The sequence below is a fragment of the Ruditapes philippinarum genome, unplaced genomic scaffold (genome assembly GCF_026571515.1).
Source record: "Ruditapes philippinarum isolate M1 unplaced genomic scaffold, ASM2657151v2 ctg617_1_1_1_1, whole genome shotgun sequence".
Classification (NCBI taxonomy): Eukaryota; Metazoa; Mollusca; class Bivalvia; order Venerida; family Veneridae; genus Ruditapes; species Ruditapes philippinarum.
Genome location: NW_026859650.1, coordinates 159747 through 184639, shown reverse-complemented (window position 1 = coordinate 184639; position 24893 = coordinate 159747). Strand labels below are relative to the sequence as shown.

Below are 24893 nucleotides of genomic sequence, written 5' to 3'. Positions count from 1 at the left end.
TTTTGAGAAGATGTTACGTTCTAAACTCTACACTCTACATAGTGTCATTGAAAAATGGCTGTTTTTCTTTTTTTTTATGAAAGGACTAAATAATCATGACCAGTAAACAGGAATGCAGCTTCCCAAACATAGTTTGTGCATGAAAAAAAATTTACCTAAAGATGCATATATCTTAATGTGGATTTATGACACACTAGCATAACTTTTTCACTGTGTGTTTATTTTGTAGGGTAATGGAACAGCTGATAAGCCAATGACTGGCAATGTTCACAGGTCGCCCTTGTCGCAGAATTCAAATTTTGGCAATATTCCAAAATCCATGCAGCAGACGACAAGGAAGTCAGGGTCAAAGTTGAATGATAGCTTACATAATCAGCTGAACTTTACGAAATACATTCCAGACCAGGGACCAAATATCGAGAACTTTGATCCTGTGGTGGTAGATCTACAAGCTGTGGAAGAACAGATCATGCTTAATGCAAGGTGAGTTTACCCATAGTGCTTTAGGTTTGAAACTTCCCAGGAAATGTAAATTCTTTCCTTAAGGAAGCTATCCAGAAAATACCTATGATAGGAAAATGGTTTTGTCTTCTGAAATAAATGCATGAGTCTAAAATAATTTATAGGTTAATAAACATTAAATTCTATTTAATCATATTGATAATACCCAAAAATCATCATAATTTGTGAGAGTTTAAATTTTCATGGTTTTAGAGGACAGAGCAAACCAGCAATTTAAGTTCCAACAAATTATTATTTTGTCTACTAAACGATTATTTTTATTATTCGAATTTTACTTTTTTTGCAAAAACAGACAATTCACAATTTTAGGAACCCACGAAAATGTAATTTTTGACAAAACCATGAAATTTCATGTCCAAGAAATTAAGTGGATTTACAATAGTGAGGTAGACACCTTAACCAGTAGGCCACCTGTCCCCTTTGATTTGACCCAGTTTAATGTCATTTGATTTAATCTCAACATATATGCTGGTGTTCAAGTTTTTAAAAATCAACTTTGCAAGATGCCTTTATAACAGGCTTGATGTGGAAATATTAAGTAGTCCGGCCAGCTTTCATATTGGTGCTGCCAGATAAGACTATATACATGTACTGTCGTCTGCTGAATTGTTTAACCTTTCATAGTTCATACAACATTGTAAACATCTTGAAACCCGACTATGCTATATATCTTAAATGGACTTTTCCATCATGCAATCTAGGCAAAACCATTTCTCATTTTTTAGAGAAAATTTAAAATAAGTACTGACTGAATGTCAAACAGTCCAGACCATGATCAGATGGCTGGGCAATGCTGGCTGATCTTGGTCTGCACTGGTCACATGGGTTGAATCTGTTGGCAAAGCAGGCAAAAGGGTTAAACCATTGCTGGCCAGGGGCCATAATGACTTGTGCATATCTGTACAGCAGTTAGGCCAGATTCTAAACTTTACTGGTTTCAACATTATGATTACCAGAACCCCTTTAACATTTCAAATGGACAGTTCTCAATTCAAAGTAGGACAAGTCTATTGAACAAATTAAGCAGAATAAAGATTAAATTTGAAAAGAGGAAAATTTTAAAATAAGCAAAATATCAAAAAATTATGGGCAAAAAAATTAATATTAATTTTGTAAAGATATTGTATAATTATGGATAATGAATTTAATTTAAATCTTATTATTTGTTTGTCTGTAATTGTAAGAATAATTTTTCATCTTGATAAATATCTGACTGAAGAATCATTTTTTTAAAGAAAAAAGGTTTTGCTTAAAGATACAATGTACATTGGTTTATTTTCCCAAATTATGTTCATGTTACAGAAGAGTCTATTTCCCCGCTCCACCTCAGGACACACAATTTAAAAAAAACATGTATTTTTAATACTTTTAACCATTCAAAATTAATTTTCATATCAAAATATTACTTTCCTGGTATTTTATAAGATATTTTTGTTTGATTTTTTTTGAGATATTGTAATTCAAAACATTGTATTTTCTTTTTAATATTTCCAATTGAAATGAAATTATGTATGTATTGGTATAATAAATATATAGACAAAATTATGCAATAATAATACATTTTAGAGTACAGAAATACAAAAATGATGGAAATTGTTATTTGTGATAAGAAATGTATTAGTTATAGAAAAATGATGTATGCACACAGGTAATTACTATAAGACTTACTTTAAAAGTACTTCTGCATGTAATTCAGTCAAATAAAATGCAGTTCAATATAGTATAATATTTGTAAGGAGCATTTATAATTTATTTTTTGTTTAAAAATATAAGAATATTTTATATCAGTATTAAAGATAAAAATACAATAGAATGTTCAAGGAATTTTTATTCAATTTTTGCTGAAAATATTTATAATTTAATATCATTTTAAAAGATTTTAAAAGGAAATATTATACAAAAATAATATCTTGTTTTTGTATTTTGTTTTAGGAATCTTAAATGTTTGATGATAATAATAATAATGATGATAATAAAAAAATAGAATTATATTTAAGAATATGAATAAAATTCATTTATAATAATTTTAATTTATGGTAAGATTCCTTAAACAAAATACAAAAACAACAAGATATTATTTTGTATGATATTTTCTTATAGATTTTTTTGAAATGATATTAAATTATAAATATGTTCAGCAAAAATTTAAATAAAAATCTTAACCTATTCTCTTTTTATTGAAAAACTGCTTTTAAAAATATCAGTTATATTATATTTAATGCAGAGTTACAAATGTGATATATAAGTCACCTAAAAATAATAAAACTCTGTCATATACTTTCAAGTTAACAAGATTTAAATGTATAAGGAAATGGTTTGAAATATTAATGAATTTTGTCACCTGTATTTCCTGGTTTCTTTCACATTAATAATATTACTTTATCACCCTCTATTGAAACCTGTCTACCACTTACCTGTATAATTAAGATTGAATTAGGCCCATCAATTTTCACAAGTGATGTAAAGAAATTAAAAAGTAGACCTTTTTTGCTGGACAATTAAAGTGGTCAATTATCACAATGCAGTGACATACCACAAAAGATAATTGCTTTATGGTCAGAATTATCAATTAGATCTTTAATGATGAGAAAAATTGATAAAATGAGAGTATAATTGAGAATAAAATAGATAATTATTTGAAAATTTGATTGTAGTTCTTTCAGAACTGTCCATTGTTTTCTTTAATTTTCTAGAGGATGTGCTTGATTAATAAACAGGAGTAAAAGTTTTAAGTTCATTAAGTTAACCAACTCAGTGTCAGATCTGCTTGATTAGTTATGACCAATGAAGTGAAACAATTAGGATATTTCTAGTATAAAATCAAATTGGCCACTGGCAATTTCAAACAGTTGTGTTTATGAAGTTTTACTAGATACATTGCAGTGAAATAGCCTTAAGTATTTGCAAGTGTTTTGGAATAGCCTTAAGTCTTGGAGGTTTTGTGATTAAGTTGTGACTTAGTGTATTTGAAAGTGACTTAATTTGTTAATGAACTTAGAAAAGTATTCCTGCAAGCCATTTTGCTTGAGGTACTTATTTTGAACATTGTGATTTGATAAAAATAAAAGTGAGGAAAATGGCAACAGAGATGACATCACTGGCAAATAATAATAATAACATAGGAATGCCTGGAGAATTAAAATCAAATTTACAGTTTACTGATCTTGGAAGAGCTTCCCCTACATACTACAAACAGGAAAATGTTCCGTCTGCTTTTGAACGTGTAGAGAATGGTCATCTTGGACATGGACATGAGGAGAGACGGGATATATTCAGCAACCAGTCAGGATTTCTCCCTGCACCGGTCACATCAGTCGGGTCGTCACACTTTACATCGTTTCCACCACAGATTTCCGACTACCAGACCCCTTACTTTCCGCCACCTTTTAACCCAATTCCACACCAGCCTCCACAGTTTCAGACGCATTTCAACCCAGATCCTTACTCGCATTTCCAAACAGCGCAGCATGCTTACCAACCTATAACATCAGTGGCGGATAGAAGTTTGCAGCAGCACAGAGATGACTTGCAGAATTTACCGGCTGCCCAGATTCATAATGATTATACATCTATGCCAAAAGTAGAATATCAGATGCATCCAGGGATGCAGCCTATGGTTTATAATGACCATGATCAAGACATTATGCACATGAATGGTGGCGATTTTATGAATGGAGAAAGTGACGAGGAAGATAGTGGACATGGCGGGAATAAAACATCGGTTATCAAACGAGTTGTTCACCCAAAATCAGACTTTGCGAAGCCAATCATGGTTAATGGTATGACACAGGGAGCTCAAATGGATGTATTCTGTGCTGTCCCAGGACGTCTTGCCTTGCTCAGTTCTACATCAAAGTATAAGGTGACATTAGCCGAAGTTCAGCGAAGATTAAATCCACCAGAGTGCATTAATGCTTCGTTGTTGGGAGGAATCTTGAGAAGAGCAAAAGCTAAAAATGGCGGACGATGCTTACGTGAGAAATTGGACAAGCTTGGTATGACTCTACCATCAGGCAGGAGGAAGGCGGCAAATGTTACGTTGTTTACGTCCCTAGTAGAAGGTGAATCTATAAGACTAGCTCGGGATTATGGGTATCTTTGTGAGACAGAGTTTCCATCAAAGGCTTGTGCGGAATACAATTCAAGGCAGTACACTGACCCTAATGATCAACACACCAGGAAAAACATGGTTCTTGCTACAAAGTAAGTCATCTTCACTAAATTTTCTCTCTTTCTTTTATTCTATATTGCTATACTTAATCATGAGAAATACTGTATATATTTTTCTTGTCAATGTCAATGTTTGGTACTTTTAAAACACAAGGTTTTTTTTATCAGATTATAGAATGTTCTTTTGTTTCTTTAAGATCATTCGACAATATGCATTAAATGTGCATCAATAGTTTCTTTTTCATTTATTTATAATGCACTGTGAATTATTTTTCTAATTATTTGCGTAAGCAAGTTTTTAATGAGAAATCACAATTTTTTAAATGAAAAAATTTTGTGCATTGTCAAATATTCTTGTGACTATCTAACAAATCTTATTTTTTTTTTTGAAAGGTCATTAATAAGTGTGTCTTTCTATATATATTTTATATGTTTTTTTTTGTTATTTTACAGACAAATTTTGAAGGAACTGATGGACCTTCTCAACCAGGATAGATCTCCGTTAGGCAACACAAGGCCTCAAGTTATACTGGAGCCGAACATGCAGCACCACCTGTCACATTTCAGCCTCATCACCCACGGGTTCGGTTCCCCGGCTGTTGTTGCATCCCTCACCGCTGTACAGTCTTACCTCAATGAAATGTTGAAAATAATGGACCCAAGTATGAAAAATACAGACAAGAAAGGAAAGTAGAGGAAAGACATTACTGTGTGTGTAAAAGCATTCCAATAAAGTCTAAACTTGTTCAGGCTTCACTGAACTAAGGGTAAAAATCACAAATAACAGGTGAAAGCAAGTAGCCTTGAATGGTAAGCTTGCAGGAATAAAGCAACTAATTAAGTTGAAAATGTAGAAGTACTCTTGTATTTACAAATAAGGAGTGCTATATGCTTAAACAATGTCTTGCCCTGTTTGTTTTTATTATTTTGCATTCAACTTGCTTTTCAAGGCACATATGCCAGAATTTCTCTATTGGGGGAAAAGTTTTTGTTCACATTTCAATATATTTGACTTTCTTTTCAAACTTTGAATTCGAAAAAATTAAAAGATATACATTTATACATGTATGTTATTTAAAATGGTTATATGCAAACAATTTCTACATCTTAATATATTGTTTGATAACAAATCATTTGCATTCTTTATTTGTTAATTTTTGTTTTTAAAAATGTTCTTTTTAAACATAATGAGTAATAAAAGTGACTTAAGATACAAACCTAAAGATAACCTTTTATGGGAAAGGCATTGAACGGCCCGGAGCAATATTTTTAATTTTATGTAAACATGTGGATATTACAAATATTGACATTTTCCCAATAATGTTGAGTGTAAAATCGACCATATCTCAAAGATCTGTTTTATTTTAAAACTGGACATTTTGATCAAGAAGATAGTTCAATAGTATATTTATGTCCGAATCATTGCATAATATCAAAGTAACTGATGTTTGACTATCTTAGATTTCAACGATGATAATTTGCACATGGTATTTTGTTTTTCCGCGACGGAAAATGTTATCAGCTGTCCAGGCATGTGTTTGTTTGGACGTCAGTGACTGTTTAAATCTTCCGTTGCTTTTTGAAATCCAAATTTGACATTTTTTGATGGATCAGATTTTTGATATTTGTGCATCTGAAATTTAATCATGAAAAAAAATCAGCGAAATTAGTTTAACTGTACAGTGTTATTATGTACATCACTTTGAAAACATTCCACACACATTTGTTTTGTCCAGTTTATAGTTTTGTAGATGAAATCCAGATGTATAAAAAAACATTTATTTAACATTTAATATTTTTTTCATTTATTACATGATATTGATGTTTAAAAATACATATATGTATGTGTATATATATGTCAACTTGAAAATAGTATTAATTTATTGTGTACATGAAATAGTAAAGATAATACATGCTGAGGTATCATTTGATATAGGTATTATGTACATGTATGATATTGTGAAAGAAATTGTGTAAAGAAATCCTTGAGAAATCCAATATGAAAATATTGATTTGGAATATCTCTCATATTATCCATTTCTGTGACATATGTGTAAAAAAAACTTGTCTGTGTAATGAATTGTTAATGTGTACTATGAAATTGTATATTCAAGTCCCTTCAAAAGGCTGCCTTTGCCACAAAGGCACATATTATGTATTTTGTAAAATACTAATTCCATGTGGAATATAAATCAGTGCTTTTAATTGATATGATTATGTTTTTAACAATGTTATAATTGTAAAATAAATATCTTTTGTTAATATTGCTTTGTGTGTTTTTTTTGTGCTTAATCCATGAATTAATTTTCAAATTTTAAATCTTTTATGAATACCCACAACCCATGCCACATCTCTCATAGCTTGTCCTTGCTGCCACAGATGCTTTGAGTGTAAATGAAACTTAAGACCTAATCTGGAACAAGTACAAACCACGTCCCTCCCCCCTGGAGTTGGTTTAAAAAAATCATAATTCAACATTACTATAGTGAAATGGAATTTATTTTGTGTAAAAGGTATGGAAATGGGAATCACAAGTGTCATCCACATCCCCAAAGCTTCCATTGCTTATAGCTTCCAAAGCTTATAGCTTCTAATGCTTATAGCTTCCATTGCTTATAGGTTGCATAGCTTATAGCTTCCAAAGCTCATAGCTTCCATTGCTTATAGTTTCCAATGCTTATAGCTTCCATTGCTTATAGCTTCCATAATTTATAGCTTATAGCTGCCATAACTAAAAGTTCCAGAGCTTATAGCTTGCATAGCTTATAGCTTACATTGCCTATAGCTTCCAATGTTTATAGCTTCCATTGCTTATAGCTTTCATAATTTATAGCTTCCATAGCTTATAGCTCCATTGCTTATAACTTCCATAGCCCATTTTTTATATGCCTGGTCTTAGTACTAGATATGTCACATCCCAAGTTTTTGCTACACTTTTAAACAAAATAAATGTAAATTATAAAATTGCCAAGGTATAACCATCTGTCCCTTAATGCTTTGAGTATTATGTTTGGAAAAGGACAAATTCTGTTATAAAGCAGCCAGGTAGCAACAATTTTGTTTTTAATGTAGCATAATTGGGGACCAATAAGGCTCACTTCCACCTGTAATGTTGGAAAGGTGCTAAGCTTATTTCAATATTTATTTAAGTTCTTTAAACTTGAAGAATAAATTAGGTCAACATAAGAAGCAAAGGGACATTGTGAATATTTTAATTCCACCCTTTATGTCATTAGATTGACTTGCCTATCTTTCAATTGTTCATAGTTGTCTGTCCTTCAATTTGCACAAAACCGTTCATCGTTGTTTTAAGGAACATATAAAAATAAGTAATAAGTGCAGATCATGATATATCTGTGCCCTCTGATCTTGGTCTGCACTGGTCACTTGGATATATTCAGCTGCCACAATAGTTAATTATCTGGACTGCCTGCAGCAAAGATGTGTTATCATTTAACCCAGACTGTCCTGCTGAGTCTTTTTCTGCCTCCTCTGAAAGAAGCAGAATTTTAGTTGGAGTAGGGTGGCATTGAACTTGTTTCTCCTGAATTTGTTGTTACGGTTACTTTTGAACCAATGTACAATGCAACTTCTTACATTTTGATATTGTCATCCATTATATAAATAGTTAATAAAAAATAAACAGTTCCTATTTCAAGGTAGGGAAAAGTCATTATACAAATTCTGCATTTTTGATATTGATATCCCTGATGTTAACGATGGGCAGTTCCGAATTAAAAAATAGGATGAGTCCATTATACAAATGCAGGAGGGTTGAGTTGCATTAAGTTTAAACTTCAACAGTTAAACTTCTGAATTTATGTAATGGTTTACTCAGCTTTATATTTTGAACAGTTTTTTTTTAAGTTTAAGGGATTTAAATAGTGCTGTAGGTTCAAGCCACGCTTTAAACATCTGTTGATTCTTCATGTGAGAAAGCTATCAGGTTAGCTTACAGAATGGTAGTGATTCTACTCAGGGGCCTGTTTGTGCCTGAAATAATGTAAAAAAGGACACCAGAGGCACAGGCCACCATAAAGCTTAAAAAATCACCATATATCACCTATACCATGATGATGCTACAGTAAAAGGCATTAGAAAAAAAAAATCTATACTGTGTCGATGTGAAGTAAAACCCAAAACAAACAAACAAACAAACAATAGAAAAATTAAAAATACATTAGAAAAAAAAAATCTATACTGTGTTGATGTGACGTAAAACCCAAAACAAACAAACAATAGAAAAAAGAAAAATACAAAAAAGTACAGATATTTAGCAGCCAACAATGGAGAGCCTGGTTTATAAACTGTACAGATGTGTAGGCTGGCCTGGCTCTTTACTGGTGACAAAGGCTGAATACTTTCAGTTCTACCAGGTTAAAGGAGCACCACAGAGGTCAAAGAGTCTAAAAATTTAAAATTTGAAATTCTTACATGGATCATGACTGTGAAGCATGTTAATGAAAAAAATTTGAAAATGAAAATAAAAGAATTTTTATTCAGAATTAAATCGAATAACGATTTTTTGTGCAATTCTTAGCCTATTTGAGTGAAAAGCAATGCAATGTTTTTCATTTTTGAAGCATTTTGCACACAAATGATTATTCTGGAAAAAACAGGGTGAGAGTTAATGCACACAAGTTATTGGTCCAGATTTACATCAAATGCTACACAAATCTTTGAAAAATATTTCCAGTCCCGTCATGTCAAACAACCTCAGTGAAGTTCCTTTAATGGTTAAGATAGAAATTGTATTAATATTTGTGGGATGGTGATCAATTTTGAGTTGTCAGTTACAGTTAAAGTGTCAGTTTATATCAAGCCTAACTAACTATATTCAGTGACAGTTACTGCACTTTTCCTCATAACTGATCAACTAATTGATGTATTATAGATTTTTGTACATTCATTAGACCTATGTAAAGATTTTAACCATTACCATACTATGTTTGAATAATGGACTTTCATTTGCTCATTCTTGAGTGAGTTTATTACACATTTTGAGCACCAGCTTAATGGAAGACCACATACATGACATAGACATTTTATTACTTTATTTAAATTCGGAACCACTTGGCTTATAAAAGCCCATGCTGCAAAGTTAACATATACAAAAGTTTATGACAAACAATCTATAAAGGACTGAAACAATAATTTTATTATAGAAATATTTTTATCTTACAAACGCAATTTGTTACTTTGGAGAAGGTGTTTTTAACCTTATTCACCCTTAGCAATTGTGACATATTTCGAACTTATGATATTTCATGTTACGTCATTCCAGTTACATCATTCTCACATAAAGAAAATCTCATGGTTATCTAGTTTCCATTTTAGACAAGTTGTATATTTTAGATATATTACAACAGTTTTATGTTGCATCATTTCAGCCAAGCTCTAGAACAATCAAGCAATCAAGGCCCTTCTACAGTAAAGAAAGCAGACGGACAGATGGGAACCAGACATCACAGTGAGAACCATAGCACAGCATCTACGTCAAGACCAGTTATAGATCTCCTGGTATAATTATCTCTTTTTATGTTAACAATATGGAATAATTCTGACGCCCAATGTTCCTGTTTTTTATTTATTAAACCCTCGGCCTTGCAGCCCAGACTTGATCTACCCTTGCGTCCAGTGCAGACCATGAACAGTCATCTGTATATATAGCCGTCAAATCATGGTCTGCACTGTTGGCTATTCAGTAAATACTTATCTTGAAATATTCCCTAAAATTCATGAATGGTTTTGTCCAGATTGAAAGATGAACAAGTCCATTTAAGATATTTAGGGTGGTAAGGGTTAAAGAAAGCAGCATGCCTCCAAATTCAAGATACATTTCATGAAAATTAAGAAAGTTTTAAAATGACTACATCTATTTTCAAGAGAATGAATTAAAGTGACTTATGATAGGCTAATGCACTTACATGTATCTCTGATATAGATAATATAGTTATGATATGTCAAAAGATGCAAAAATAGCTGGATCTGTGTTAATGAATAGAAGTAAATGTAAAATTCAGTGAAATTTTACATGAAACCTCACATTTATAAAAAGAAACTTCTACATTTCTTAGACCATTCATTTATTTTATTAAATGATTATTTTGGATATAATGTTATCACATATAGAGTTTGTAGTTTTAAAATAGGTTAAAATAAAGGGAATGAATCTTCTTTATATCTTAAAGGGACTCCACTGAGGTTTTTGTGCCCCCACGTTAGTGGCGGGCATTTAGATTTACCCTTGTCCGTCCGTCTGTCCTTCCGTCCGTCCTTCCGTCCGTTCACTTTTGTGTCGCACGTAACTCAAAAAGTATTTGACTTAGAGTCATGAAACTTTACAGGAATGTTGATCAGCATGTGTAGTTGTGCACCTGGGTATTTTCGTCTGGATATTTTTAGTATTTTCAGAGTTATTGCCCTTGACTTAGTAAAATTTTGCAATTTTCAACTTGTGTCGCACGTAACTCAAAAAGTATTTGACCTAGAGTCATGAAACTTTACAGGAATGTTGATCAGCATGTGTAGTTGTGCACCTGGGTATTTTCGTCTGGATATTTTTAGTATTTTCAAAGTTATTGCCCTTGAGATAGTAAAATTTTGCAATTTTCAACTTGTGTCGCATGGAACTCAAAAAGTATTTGACCTAGAGTCATGAAACTTTACAGGAATGTTGATAAGCATGTGTAGTTGTGCACCTGGGTATTTTCGTCTGGATATTTTTAGTATTTTCAGAGTTATTGCCCTTGACTTAGTAAAATTTTGCAATTTTCAACTTGTGTTGCAAGTAACTCAAAAAGTATTTGACCTAGAGTCATGAAACTTTACAGGAATGTTGATCAGCATGTGTAGTTGTGCACCTGGGTATTTTCGTCTGGATATTTTTAGTATTTATAGAGTAATTGCCCTTGACTTAGTAAAATTTTGCAATTTTCAACTTGTGTCGCACGTAACTCAAAAAGTATTTGACCTAGAGTCATGAAACTTTACAGGAATGTTGATCAGCATGTGTAGTTGTGCACCTGGGTATTTTAGTGTGGATATTCTTAGTATTTTCAGAGTTATTGCCCTTGACTTAGTAAATTTTGCAATTTTCAACTTGTGTTGCAAGTAACTCAAAAAGTATTTCACCTAGAGTCAAACTTTACAGGAATGTTGATCAGCATGTGTAGTTGTGCACCTGGGTATTTTCTTCAGGATATCGTTAGTATTTTCAGAGTTATTGCCCTTGAGTTAGTAAAATTTGGCAATTTTCAACATGTGTCGCATGTAACTCAAAAGTATTTGACCTAGAGTCATTTAACTTTACAGGAATATTGATCAGCATGTGCAGTTGTGCACCAGGTATTTTCGTCTGGATTTATTTAGTATTTTTAGAGAGCCCTTCACTTAAATTTTTGCAATTTTCAACTTGTGTCGCAAGTTTCTCAAAAAGGATTTGACATAGTCCTTAAACCTTATGGGCAGGTTGCTCAGCATATTTTAGATTTGCACCTGGGGTTTTGCTTGTGGATTTATCCAGTATTTGTAGAGTTATTTCCCTTGAATTAGTAAAAAGATTGACAGAACAGTGGCGCGGTGGGGGCACCCGTGTCCTATGGACACATTTCTAGTTTTTATATCACTTGACTGGAATTAATTTTTCGAGATTAATGTCCCATTTGATATATGTCTAGACTAATAGCTTGTGTGAAAAATTTCAGATTTTTCTGTCATTTGTTTTTCCAGAATAATTATTATACAAATGTAATTGTGAAAATTATGACCTAAAATGGGGCCAGAAATAGCACAAAAGTAAAATTTACAATTTATTTCTGACTATATATCTTCTTTATCTTTTACAGATCTTTCTGTGTTAAGTGCCCCAGGGGATCTATGTAAGAAATTCAAGAAAAATTTTGAGTCTGTTGAACCTCCTTTAACCTTTTATGTGCTAAACCTTTACTGCCAGTTTTAGAGTCACGTCATGATGCACATTAATGCATTCTAGCCAGACTTTGTACTCTTGACATTTTTTTTTTACTTTTCATCAAGGCTTAGTCATTGACCATCCTTGAAAGTGTTTTTTACTACATGACATCATTGAGCTGAATGTAAAATTTCATGTTCATAAGGCTTGTCTCATTACATTTTTGTGTGCAACTGTGAATCATATAAATTATCATCTTGAATAAGTCATACTCTTTGGTATAAACTTTATAGTTTACAAATTGTTAAACTTTGTGTTTATTTGAAAAGCTGAGAAAAAAAACCCTTAGTTTTTGATTTCATAGTGTTTAAAACTTATTACATCAACTCTATGAACTGTATGTGACAGCCTAGGAAAAACACACCTGTTTTTTTTATTTCATTAAGTGTTTAAAAATTTAAACATAAACTCTAAGAATGATGTCATTGGTTTACCAGCGCCAAAGACATCATTTAACCATGCAGTGTCATTATGTTTTCTTGAATGTTTAATATTTTGGTACGGATTTATTTTTGAATTAAAACAAAATGGCAGTTCCAAACAACTGACTGTTCAAAATTATTAAACTTAAGCAGTTGACAATTCCAAGCTTAACTAAAACATTTTAACAATTTCAAGTTCAGTGGAAACTTGAAAGTAATGTATAAAGATTTTTTATGATGAGGCCATTTTAGCATTATCAATTACTCAAACTATTGTCTCGACAAAGGTGTTGGGGGCAGGGGGCTTGTTGCCATTTGGGGGCAGGGGCCTGTGGCCATTTGAGGGCAGGGGGCCTGTGGCCATTTGAGGGCAGGGGGCTTGTTGCCATTTGGGGGCAGGGGCCTGTGGCCATTTAAGGGCAGGGGGCCTGTGGCCATTTGAGGGCAGGGGGCTTGTTGCCATTTGAGGGCAGGGGGCTTGTCGCCATTTGAGGGCAAGGGGGCTTGTTGCCATTTGAGGGCAGGGGCTTGTTGCCATTTGGAGGGAGGGGGCTTATTGCCATTTGGTACCTTGTTCATCTCACAAGTACTGTATAGTCTAAGCTGTCATCTAAAGTCAGTTTTTATCAAAATCAAACTAAAATAGGTAGTTAAATTTAAGGGAAAACTTCATGCTTTATTCATCAGAAACCAATTCCGTAGATGATTTATTACCTGTACTACATTTTTGTCTTAGTAGCACATCATTCTGTCTTGAAGAAAAAGTCAAGCTATTATGGTTGCTGTGGGTTTTTTTGGCAGTTATTCTTGTTATGCATGCAAAAACTTAAATGTAGTCCATTATTTAAACAATTTAATAGGTATCCACATCAAACTTGGAATACTTGCTTATCATGACAAGGTACAGTTGTAAGACATTAGGGGGGTTATTCGGAAAGCTTTATTTTTGAACTAATGCCCCTTTTAAACCTAGCTCCTTTTTTTGTTGTCAAAATTGGTAATTGGTAGTCAGCAATGTTATGTATATTTTTTATTTTTCTAGAATAATGCGCGCTATATTGAGACACAGACAGACAGATGGGAGGATGACAGTAACCCTATTGTCAAAGTTGCCAAAACCATGGCAACCCAGATCAAACATATGACTCAATATGTGAGACGTGAAGGTCCGATAAATGTAAGTATAAAATAAATTCCCAGATTAGAAGTTTTAATTTTTTTTTTTATAATTTCCTCTGGAAACATGTTTTTGGGAGTCGAGAGAATTTGTAGTCTTTCAACTTTTATAGAATGGAGTGTATTCCCCCTTCCCGCAGGGACTTGGATTTTTCATATGACGAAGCTTTCCTTTTGGCTATCCAGCTAGCAACTTGAAACATAACAAAAATAAACAAACAAACAAAAAACCAGAATGAAGTGACAGGTGTGTACATACATAACTGTAGAAACCACTGGTTTTTAAACAATGAAAGAAAGGTGTAAAGGGTGTGTAATTAATAATAGGAAGAAAGTAAATGTCATGTAAAATAAAAACTATGTCAAAGATATTGTTTATTTGATACAGTCTTGTAATTTCCAAACAATCTTTCTTTTATTTTAATCTGGAGAAATGGAAGATTTCTTGAGACTACTGAAAACAAAGGCAAAAAGTTGAAAATTGCAGAAAATTGGTCAAGTTTGATTAATTTATAATATGCTCATTAAGATAATAAAAGTTGCAATATCTGAGAAAAGTTGCAATATCTCTCACACAGCCCAGCCACTGGCTCAACCTGTGTAGTCTTGAATACTATGTATTGTCCAACAATATTGACTTGGCACATTAATTTCCGTAAAGGTCAGGTGATAAACAGTAGTATCTAACAAATATATCGATATCTTTGTTAACTTCACAAGTCAATGAGTTGTGGTGTATTGGTATAGATGCCTGACTACTGATCTGAAGTTCTCTGGTTTGATACCTTACCAACACCACGTTATGAGGACATGCATTTTTTTATTTTATTTTAGATTTACTTGTAAGAATTAATTTGAAATCCTTTTACTACATCTGGTTTTTAGGATACCTTTTAAGTAGTTGTTTTTAAACCATTTTACTTTTTATTTCATTACATTATCTTAAATATATAAAAAGGACAGCGTGTTCATAATGCAAATTAAAAATATTACACAGATAGAATTCAGACTAAAAAATCAAAATGTTTTGCACGAGTTAAGAGAGAAATGGCAATTTTAAGATAAGAAAAGAAAAAATATAATGAAAGTTGCTGAACCTACGAGTTTACATCTATATTCTTGAAGTGAAAGCCCTGCAATGAATGTGCTAAGAGGGATTAATAATTTAGACCATTTAACAACTGGTTATATACATTCATATCAATTTACAAGTAGATAGTAACGTTTACGGAATTTACCGACTATGGGGTCAAATGCAAGAGTGCCAGGTCAATGCTATTGGACAATATCACAATAAATGATATCGAGGAACGAGAAAAAAATAAAAACACTGGAGTGAAGTATAGAAGGACACACATAACAGAAAATTTTGTTATTTAGAGGAGAATTAGTTGTATGGTTTGGTTAATGATGCACTTTTGGATGTAAACAAGCAAAGGTACATGATGTGTATACAATTTAAATCTAAATAATGATTTGTTTCAGAATCACCTTGCATTGGTAGAGACAGCAAAAGCTCTGGCTGAGAATAGCGACAAGGTTCTGCACTTTGCCCACATTTTAATCAACCATTGTATTGATAAGAGGTAAGAGAAAGTAACTTTATTTGGAAAACTTTATAAAAAAAGTTTTTTCTTTACCCTTTTAACCTGCTGAAGTTTTCAATTGGACTTGCCCAGCTTCTATTTTCGGAACTGTCCATAATCAAATTTGGGTATATCAAGATAAAAGTTTGAATTTGGTTATGAGTAGTGTAATGCCTGGTCAGAAAGCACCAATATCCTAGGAAATACCCTGATGTCTCTTTTCAAAGCTTGGCCTTGGACTGTATCATTTGCTAAAATTTTCTCCATTTTAATCCCTTTCTCATTTTCATGCCAGTAAACTAGACATTGTGTATAAAGGTCAAGGTCATATAGTCAGGTATTTCAAGGTTGGGTGGGTATGCACCTCTGATGAACATTTATATTCTATATTGTCACCGTAGTGCAGTAATTGGTTAATTCCTAGGACTTAACCCGTTACAGCACTAAGGTGACAATTAAATTACTACCTAAGTCAATCTAAGGTAATACATGATTGTACTGATTTTTATCATGTTTTGTCTTACAGGAATGTATATACTGTATTTGCTATATTTTCAGCTTTTGTGAGGATTTACAGGCCTATTGTTTACAAGTGCCTACAGTAAAACAACAGTTACTTATCCTGTCAAATCTTCAACTAGGCACAGCCAAAACTGATACAGTAAGTTACCTCCCTTGTTTTGTTATTTCCCCCATTAATCTTTTCTCTCCCTCTTATCATCATTGTATCTCATAAATTGAATGGTTTTAGCAATATATATGCATATATGCATTGCTTTAGATATATTGTATAGTTAAAAGTTGAAGTTGTAAATACATATTCCTTAGATGAATCAGTCAGTTAAATGTTGAAAATGTTAAACTCCAAAAACAGGCAATTAGACAGAATTTGTCTGTGTCAGTTCTATGTGTCTGTTTGTATGCACGGAGCTTATCCCTTTTTCTGCTGGGACCGTAAGTGATCGACCTTTGCCACTCTTACAGTGTCAGTGTGAGGGTGAAGCCAAGGACAACAACAAAAATTTACCCCCATAAGGCCATATCTCTGTTGAGAGCTTCGTTAATAATTTATTGAGATAATTATTATGATATTCACCCGTGTGCAACAAGGTTTGTGAGGTGAACAGGGGCATTGTGTTTTATGAACTTCTGTACTGGTATATTTGATAATGTTTACTTTGATTTTCATAAAAATAACTTCTCAAAAAGAAGATACTTTTTTGACAAAGCTTGGATTTAAAACCTATGTCACTCACATTTTAGTAGATTTCGTTGTATATTGTTTTTCTTAAAGAAAACAGCATTCCTCAAGATTACATTACACACAAAATAAGACAAATTGAGTATAATTTTTGACTAAGAAGGGGCAAAGGATAGGAAAAAAATAGATTTAGAACATAAAAATGGTTGCATGTACATGTATAATATATGTGTAACGGTGTGAATACTACATGTGTAACGGTGTGAATATTGTAATATATGTGTAATGGTGTGTGAAGTGTAAACTTTTGGTGATATGAAACAAGTATCATTATGATATTATTCCATTCAGATATTAAGAATATATGAAAATTGTGAGGTAAGAATGTTTGAAATAACCATGTATTATATAACCTACAAGGCTCCAACTTATGATAACAAATTCCAGTCACAATTTTTTTCTTAGATTTAAGGATCATTAATGAAATTTAAGTTGTTTGGTCTCCTTTCTTTTATTTTTCTTTTAAGACTGTCAATAATTATTTAATAAATATTAGGAAGAAATGAGGTTTTTGGTCTTTTTCCTTTCATTTATTTTTCAAACTGGCATTTAACATTAAGGAGAACGGTCCTAATAGGGAAGTTCTTGCATGTGATTGGATACTAGCTGAGATGATAAGAGACGTATGTCACCAATAGAGCATCAGATTGGTTATTTAGTGATCGCAGGTTTGATCCTTAGGCAAGGTATAATTTCTGCATGACAATTTATCTCAGATATTGACTCTAATGGTCATTTGTCTCTCAATGCTGCTTCAGAAATCATGTGGAAATTGTACTCGGACACTTGCCGAGAAATTTCTAAAAACTGGTTAGTTATCCAGGAAACCAGTTTGGTGGTTTGGCTGCTGAAATATGACTAAAAAGTGTTAAAAGCATTATTTAATTTAGCTGGTTAGTTATCCAGGAAAGCTGGTTTGGTGGTTTCGACTGCTGAAATATGACCAAAATGTGTGTTAAAATCAGCTTTAAAATCTAAAGTACAAACAAACAAACAAAGTCACCTAGCTATAATGAGTCAGGTTAGTTCGGACATCTATGATTGGCCAGACCTCAGTGTTCTGGGTAAAAAAAAACAAAAAAAACTTTTACATGCATATACATTGTGTGCATATTGCATGATGAAATGTTGTTTTTTTTTGTTTTGTTTTTTTTAACTAGTATTAGTATGTAGATATTAAAATATTCCTTAAATTATTATTGACAGTTTAAAGATCAAGGTACATGTCTATATTACACAACAGATTAATGATGGGAGTTAAAGAAATTGTTCTTCTAAGTTGGAGCCATGGCCTGTATTCTATAACCGTCCTGAAATATTTTCAATTAATTTATGAAAGTTTAATTATTTAACTACAAATGAATATTCATTTATGCACCAGTCAGTTGTACCCCGCCTCGTGCACATATGGAAGGCATGTCCCTGGGATAGCTGGTAAAACTAGGTTTGTTTTGTATCAACCATCTGACCTGACACCGATTGTTTGATGCAATGGTGTTGTTGAGGGGGGTTTTTTTTTGGGCATTAGGAATTATGTCCAGTTTGTAGTGAGTCTACATTTAGAACATAATTGACCTTAAATCTGTTTTTATCCCTATGAAGAAGGGGGGAGAGTGGTTTACCTTGAATTAGATAATTGTTAAATACTGGTTATTTCTCAGAGAGTGGGGTGTTGGGTCACCACTGACTGATGCTTTACTAAAGGGAGGGATCCCGTTTTTTGTTATATTGAAGTTTCGTAATTTAAAACAGGATCTAAATTTAGAATACAGGCTATATGATATATATATTATTTTTTTTAAAAGAATTATTTATCTAATAAGCACATTAAAAGGTAATTTAGTTGCTATGATAATTATGCTATAATATTTATTATTATTTTAATTTTATTTCACATGTATATTATGTTTTTTGTAAAGAGCAAAATAGGTTGTGGTTAGGAAAAAAAGAACCTTTTTTATTGAAGGACACCTCAATTTTTTAATATAGGTGATAGATTTGTATTTTTATATTTTTTCCCTTTTTGCTTTTAAAAATGATACAGCCCGCAGATTGGTATCATGAATTTTTGATAGAATCAAACTGAGGAAAATTGATAAATATGTTAATAAATCAAAAAAAGGAATACATATTCATGATCTTGGTAACCAGCCCCTGACACTGGCTTTGAACCCTCACAGCCAGCAATTTGTATATTATTTAATTTAGTCTAAGATGTTAACCACTTGGTTTCACGGCCACTTAAAATTGACAATTAGTTACGTGCAAAAAAATTGTGAAGACTTATAGATACTCATGAACAAACTCAATCAAACTGAGTCCGAAGTTTTCAATTCTAAACTTTAATTTCATTGCTCTAAAAGGATAACATGTTTTCAAGATTTAAAGTAGCATATAATGGTACAACACAAGTCAATTCTTAAAGTTGGGGTCTTTTTGATTTATTATACAAGTTTGGTAATACTTATAGTTTTTACTTGTAGTTTTTCATTGGGTTTATATTTCAGGTAAATCTGATTATTTTAGAATTTTGAGTAGAAAATTTTTAGATGATGAAAATTTTCATCTGTGTAAATTTATCATTGTTATTTATCTTAAGATATTATTGGTTGCAATTTTAGGAATTGCAGAATTTCTTGATTTATTTTCAAAATTTTTGGAAAGTTGGTCGTTACATTGCCGTATAGTAGTCATCAGGTTTACAAGGCAGTTTAAAAAAGTAAACTGGATGTTTATAAATATTCAAGAAGAATTTTCTAATGAGTGGAGATTAAATTTTGGATTTGTTTTCTTAATTAACAAAGTTTGAAATAAATTTTTGTTTTTAGTTTGCAGTTATGGAATTGACTTTATTGCTTTTTACTTTGGAAATGATGAAAATGATATTTGCTAGTGGAGAATATTTTGTATCTTTTATTTTACTCTTACCCTTCTGGTTGCAACCACAATCAACTGACTGACAGTCATCTGTGCTGCCTAATCATGGTCTGCCTCAGATTTTTTCACTCTTCAGAAATGCAAAAGTAAATTTCATAACATTTAAATGATAGTTTAAGAGCTTGTCAGATGCTGACATCTCCTGCAGAAAGAAGCACTGAAGGTGACATAATTTGTCAAAGAAAGTACTAAAATGTAAACAAAGTAGTGTTCTGTCAGCCATACAAAATACTAAATCACTATAGGTGTACTTATTGCCAAGTAGCAAAAGAAGATTCAGATATTTAGCCAAAAAGTATCTATTTGGAAACTAGAATAGAAAAGCAAAAAGGATTTTTTGAAAATTAAGAATAAAAGCATTTTGGTGGGTATAAAGGGCGTTTAAGTTAGGTTTAAAAAAAAATAAAAAAAATTGTATGTCAAAGTAAACATAGGTTGTTGTTGACCATTGTTCTATTCATTGAAAATCTTTAACATGTTTACAGGCTGACCGAATTCTAGTCCAGAATGCACAAAACTTGATGAAGCGTATCCTGCAGACTATATCAGCTTGTGAGGCAGTCTGTGTCAAGGTATGTAACTCTCAACATTATATCTGTTTCAAGAAAGATAACTCTTTTTCAAAAATCTAATTTCAAGAATTGGTAACATTATTCCTGTGTCAAGTTAGGTAAAGCATCACTTGATGAATCAAAAAAGGCAACAGCTTCTGTTTCTTCACATGGTTCCTTTGTCAAAGCCAGTATTAGTCCAGTGTATAGTAAATGTCACTTTTTTGTGTGATTGAAGATTAAAGATTTTCTTATTTATTTAAATATAAAAATGATTTTTCTAATGTATTTCAGGGATTATCACCCACTGTAACTGAGAACTCAGAAAGTTCAATACTGCTGGCAACAAGATGGCGACAGAAACACGCAGCACATCGTCAACAGGAAGTTCTAGACTGGGACACAGATGATTTGGGTCTCAGGATTGTTGAAGGCAACGACCTTCCACCTGCTCTTACACAAATATTTCAACCCTGAACACATTACAGTCAAACTTGTGAACAATGGTCACCCAAGATAGAGAGACAAATAATGGTCTTAAAGCAGCATGCCTCCACATTCATGTTAATTTTCATAAAAATTTTGGAAATGTATTTAAAAGTAAAATATTGTGAGGATAGCAAATAAAGCAATCGGCACTTACAATAAAAGAAAATTACAAAAAAAATGGTTAAGATATGCAAAAACACCTCTTACTGCATTAGTAACACAGTAGAAATATGGTGATGAAATACTGCAAAATCAGTCTTAAACCCCACAAAACATGCAAAATATAACTTGGATCTTGAATGTTTTCACCTTTCTTAACATTATTGTACATTTTTCTCAATATTGATTTCCTTGAAAAATTTTAGTGCTTATGGAGGCGTGTAGCTTTAATAGATAAGTGGTCTTAATTTTGAGGTTATTATATTCCATTTAAACAATGAAGTAGCCTTTATAGGCAGGGTTATCTTTATTAAGAGGTGGTCTTTGACACTGGTTTGACTGTACAGGTTTCTGAAATTTTTATCTTGACGGAATACTGACCAATATGATGATATTAAAAAAATGATCAAGTATTAATAATGCATAATGAGTGTTTAAATTCTTTCATTTTTGAAAAAGAAAGTAGAGATTTTTGAAGAAGGATTTAAGGAGGGCAATGCTCAAACTTTAGTGATATCTTCTTGAGCATTGTTACATAATGAAACTGTCCTACGTGTTATTGACATGGTATTAAACTGAGGCACATAGAACAGAAACAAATGAAAAAGATAATTAAGAAATATACTCCGAAATATATTGAAAATTGTATTTTTGTTTTTTATGCTCCCCGAAAAATTTCGGGGGAGCATATAGTCGGCGCCTTGTCCGTCTGTCCGTCCGTTGTCTTGTCCGGAGCATAACTTGAAAACCCTTGGAGATAATTTGTTGAAACTTCATACAGTGGTAGAGGGCATCGAGGGGGAGTGCAGTGTCAAAGAACCATAACTCTATTTTGCCCGGTTTTTGAATTATCTCCCCTTATAGAAAAATCTTGTCCGGGGCATAACTCTAAAACTATAAGAGATATCAACATGAAACTTTGTAGGTGAACAGATCTCAATGGGTAGATGTGCAGTGCATAAGAACAATAACTCTTTTCATCCTAATTTTGGAGTTATTGCCCTTTGTTAATTTTAATACTTTGAACTTGAACTTTGTCCGGAGCATAACTTGAAAACCCTTGGAGATAATTTGTTGAAACTTCATACAGTGGTAGAGGGCATTGAGGGGGAGTGCAGTGTCAAAGAACCATAACTCTATTTTGCCTGGTTTTTGAATTATCTCCCCTTATAGAAAAATCTTGTCCGGGGCATAACTCTAAAACTATAAGAGATATCAACATGAAACATTGTAGGTAGATAGATCTCATTGAGTAGAGGTGCAGTGCAAAAGAACCATAACTCTGTTAAGCCTTATTTTTGAATAATCTCCCCTTTTAGAAAAATCTTATCCAGGACATAGCTGTAAAACTATAAGAGATATCAACATGAAACTTTGTAGGTAGATAAATCTCAATGGGTAGATGTGCAGTGCACAAGAATCATAACTCTACCTTGCCTAATTCTGGAGTTATTGCCCTTTGTTTATTTTTACTTTTTGAATTGTCCAGGACATAACTCGGAAATCATAAGAGATATCATCAAGAAACTTTGTAGGTTGATAGATCACATTGATTAGAAGTGCAGTGCAAAGAACTGTAACTCTGCCTTGCCTAATTTTAGAATTATTGCACTTTGAAGTTTTTCCACGGACATAACTCTGAATCTACAAGAGGTGTACTTTCCTGTGTCCAAAACCTATTCGGGGAGCATCACCCGGCTCAAACCGGGCTCTTGTTTCTTTTTTTTTGCCTGACTAGATGAAATTTTTTTTAATGTTTAGAGGTACTTTTCTTTAAATACAGTTGTCATTTAGAGATACTTTTTAACCAGGTTTTCAATTTTGAAAATCCTGGTTATTAGATTGGGGTATGGCGGGCGGATGGGCGGATGGGCGGGCGTCAAACGAAATTGTGTCCGCTCTGTAACTCTTCAACCCTTTGAAGAATTTTGATGAAACTTCAGACAAATGTTTACCACATCAAGATGACGTGCAGAACGCATGTTCCGCATGGCTGGCTCCAAGGTCAAGGTCACAGTGACATTAACATTGAAAATCCTGTCCGCTCTGTAACTCTTCAACCCTTTGAAGAATTTTGATGAAACTTCAGACAAATGTTTACCACATCAAGATGACGTGCAGAACGCATGTTCCGCATGGCTGGCTCAAAGGTCAAGGTCACAGTGACATTAACATTGAAAATCGGCGGGCGTCAAACGAAATTGTGTCCGCTCTGTAACTCTTCAACCCTTTGAAGAATTTTGATGAAACTTCAGACAAATGTTTACCACATCAAGATGACGTGCAGAACGCATGTTCCGCATGGCTGGCTCCAAGGTCAAGGTCACAGTGACATTAACATTGAAAATCCTGTCCGCTCTGTAACTCTTCAACCCTTTGAAGAATTTTGATGAAACTTCAGACAAATGTTTACCACATCAAGATGACGTGCAGAATGATGTTCTGCATGGCTGGCTCCAAGGTCAAGGTCACAGTGACATTAACATTGAAAATCCTGTCCGCTCTGTAACTCTTCAACCCTTTGAAGAATTTTGATGAAACTTCAGACAAATGTTTACCACATCAAGATGACGTGCAGAACGCATGTTCCGCATGGCTGGCTCCAAGGTCAAGGTCACAGTGACATTAACATTGAAAATCCTGTTTACATGATTTTAACTTGATTTGGCAGTCAAAGGTCATATCATCTTTGGAGGTAATTTAAAAAAGATATGATATATTATTTCATGTCTACTTTGTAACTTGTTTTTCATTATACAGAATTATCAATATAATTATAGTGAACAAATTCTTCTGTGCTGAACTCGTCCTACATTTCTCAACAGATTTTGTTCAAACTTTCACAGAAGCTTTGTCATCAAGCACCCTGGCACATATTGTCGGGGTTTTGTGATTGGATAGTTTTTGACCTAATTATGGCCCTTTGTTTTTTTCCTTATACATAATATTATAGTGAACACTTCTTCAGTGGCAATTCCTCCTACATTATTCATGTTTTACATTGCACATAGTTACATTGTTTGTTGCTTGTATTTGTATTTCAAATACAACATATTTATCTACAATGGTGATAATTGAAAACCTGGTTTCATGGCATTGCCATGTTTCTTGTCTCTTAATATTTTGCACAATGAGGACCAAACTATTCAAGAAATGCTTGTGTCCCACTTATGACCAATATAATTAATGTTGTTTTTTTTTAAGTTTATTGCATTTATATATTCGGGAAGGTGCTGATATTTTTTTTTTTTTTTTTTATTTTTCAATTTACATATATGAACTATATCATTATCATTTTTTGTTGTCACATTATAATAGCATAATACATAATTATATAAAAATGTAACATATCATGAAAAATGTTAACATGGTATTTTTTCAGGATATTATATTTTGCTGCCATGGAGAAATCCTATTATACTCATTTTGATCAACTTTACCATCCTGTATTTTGTATAGTGGACTTGTCTTTGCTTTGAATTTAGAACAGTCCATTGTTTTGGGTGTTTCAGTATGGAAATGCTAAAATTTATCAACCAACTAATAACAAACTAGAGTTAGTTTACTTGATTGTGCATAATGGTCTGAAAAAAAGTTGAGATTGTGTATTTTATGCCCCATTGGCATAAAGTATAGTTATTAAACCGT

At 32.7% G+C, this 24893-nt stretch overlaps 2 protein-coding genes across 2 annotated transcripts in view; both read left to right on the top strand.

Annotated features, from left to right (window-relative positions):
* The window catches only part of LOC132757352 (uncharacterized), a 49156-nt gene extending 26595 nt beyond the window's left edge, over positions 1-22561 (top strand). The window contains exons 24-31 of the mRNA XM_060748610.1: positions 230-483; positions 10083-10212; positions 14129-14263; positions 15748-15848; positions 16407-16509; positions 17401-17427; positions 20532-20618; positions 20892-22561. Of these exons, the coding sequence (XP_060604593.1) occupies positions 230-483; positions 10083-10212; positions 14129-14263; positions 15748-15848; positions 16407-16509; positions 17401-17427; positions 20532-20618; positions 20892-21074 (1020 nt within the window). The 3' untranslated portion in view covers positions 21075-22561. The remainder of the gene's footprint in view (positions 1-229; positions 484-10082; positions 10213-14128; positions 14264-15747; positions 15849-16406; positions 16510-17400; positions 17428-20531; positions 20619-20891) is intronic.
* LOC132757350 (transcription factor AP-2-beta-like) lies at positions 2947-6942 on the top strand. The gene is made up of 2 exons (XM_060748608.1): positions 2947-4725; positions 5146-6942. The coding sequence occupies exons 1-2, from the start codon at positions 3599-3601 to the stop codon at positions 5384-5386; spliced, it is 1368 nt and encodes a 455-aa protein (XP_060604591.1). The 5' UTR covers positions 2947-3598; the 3' UTR covers positions 5387-6942.
* Positions 22562-24893: the final 2332 nt, after the last annotated feature.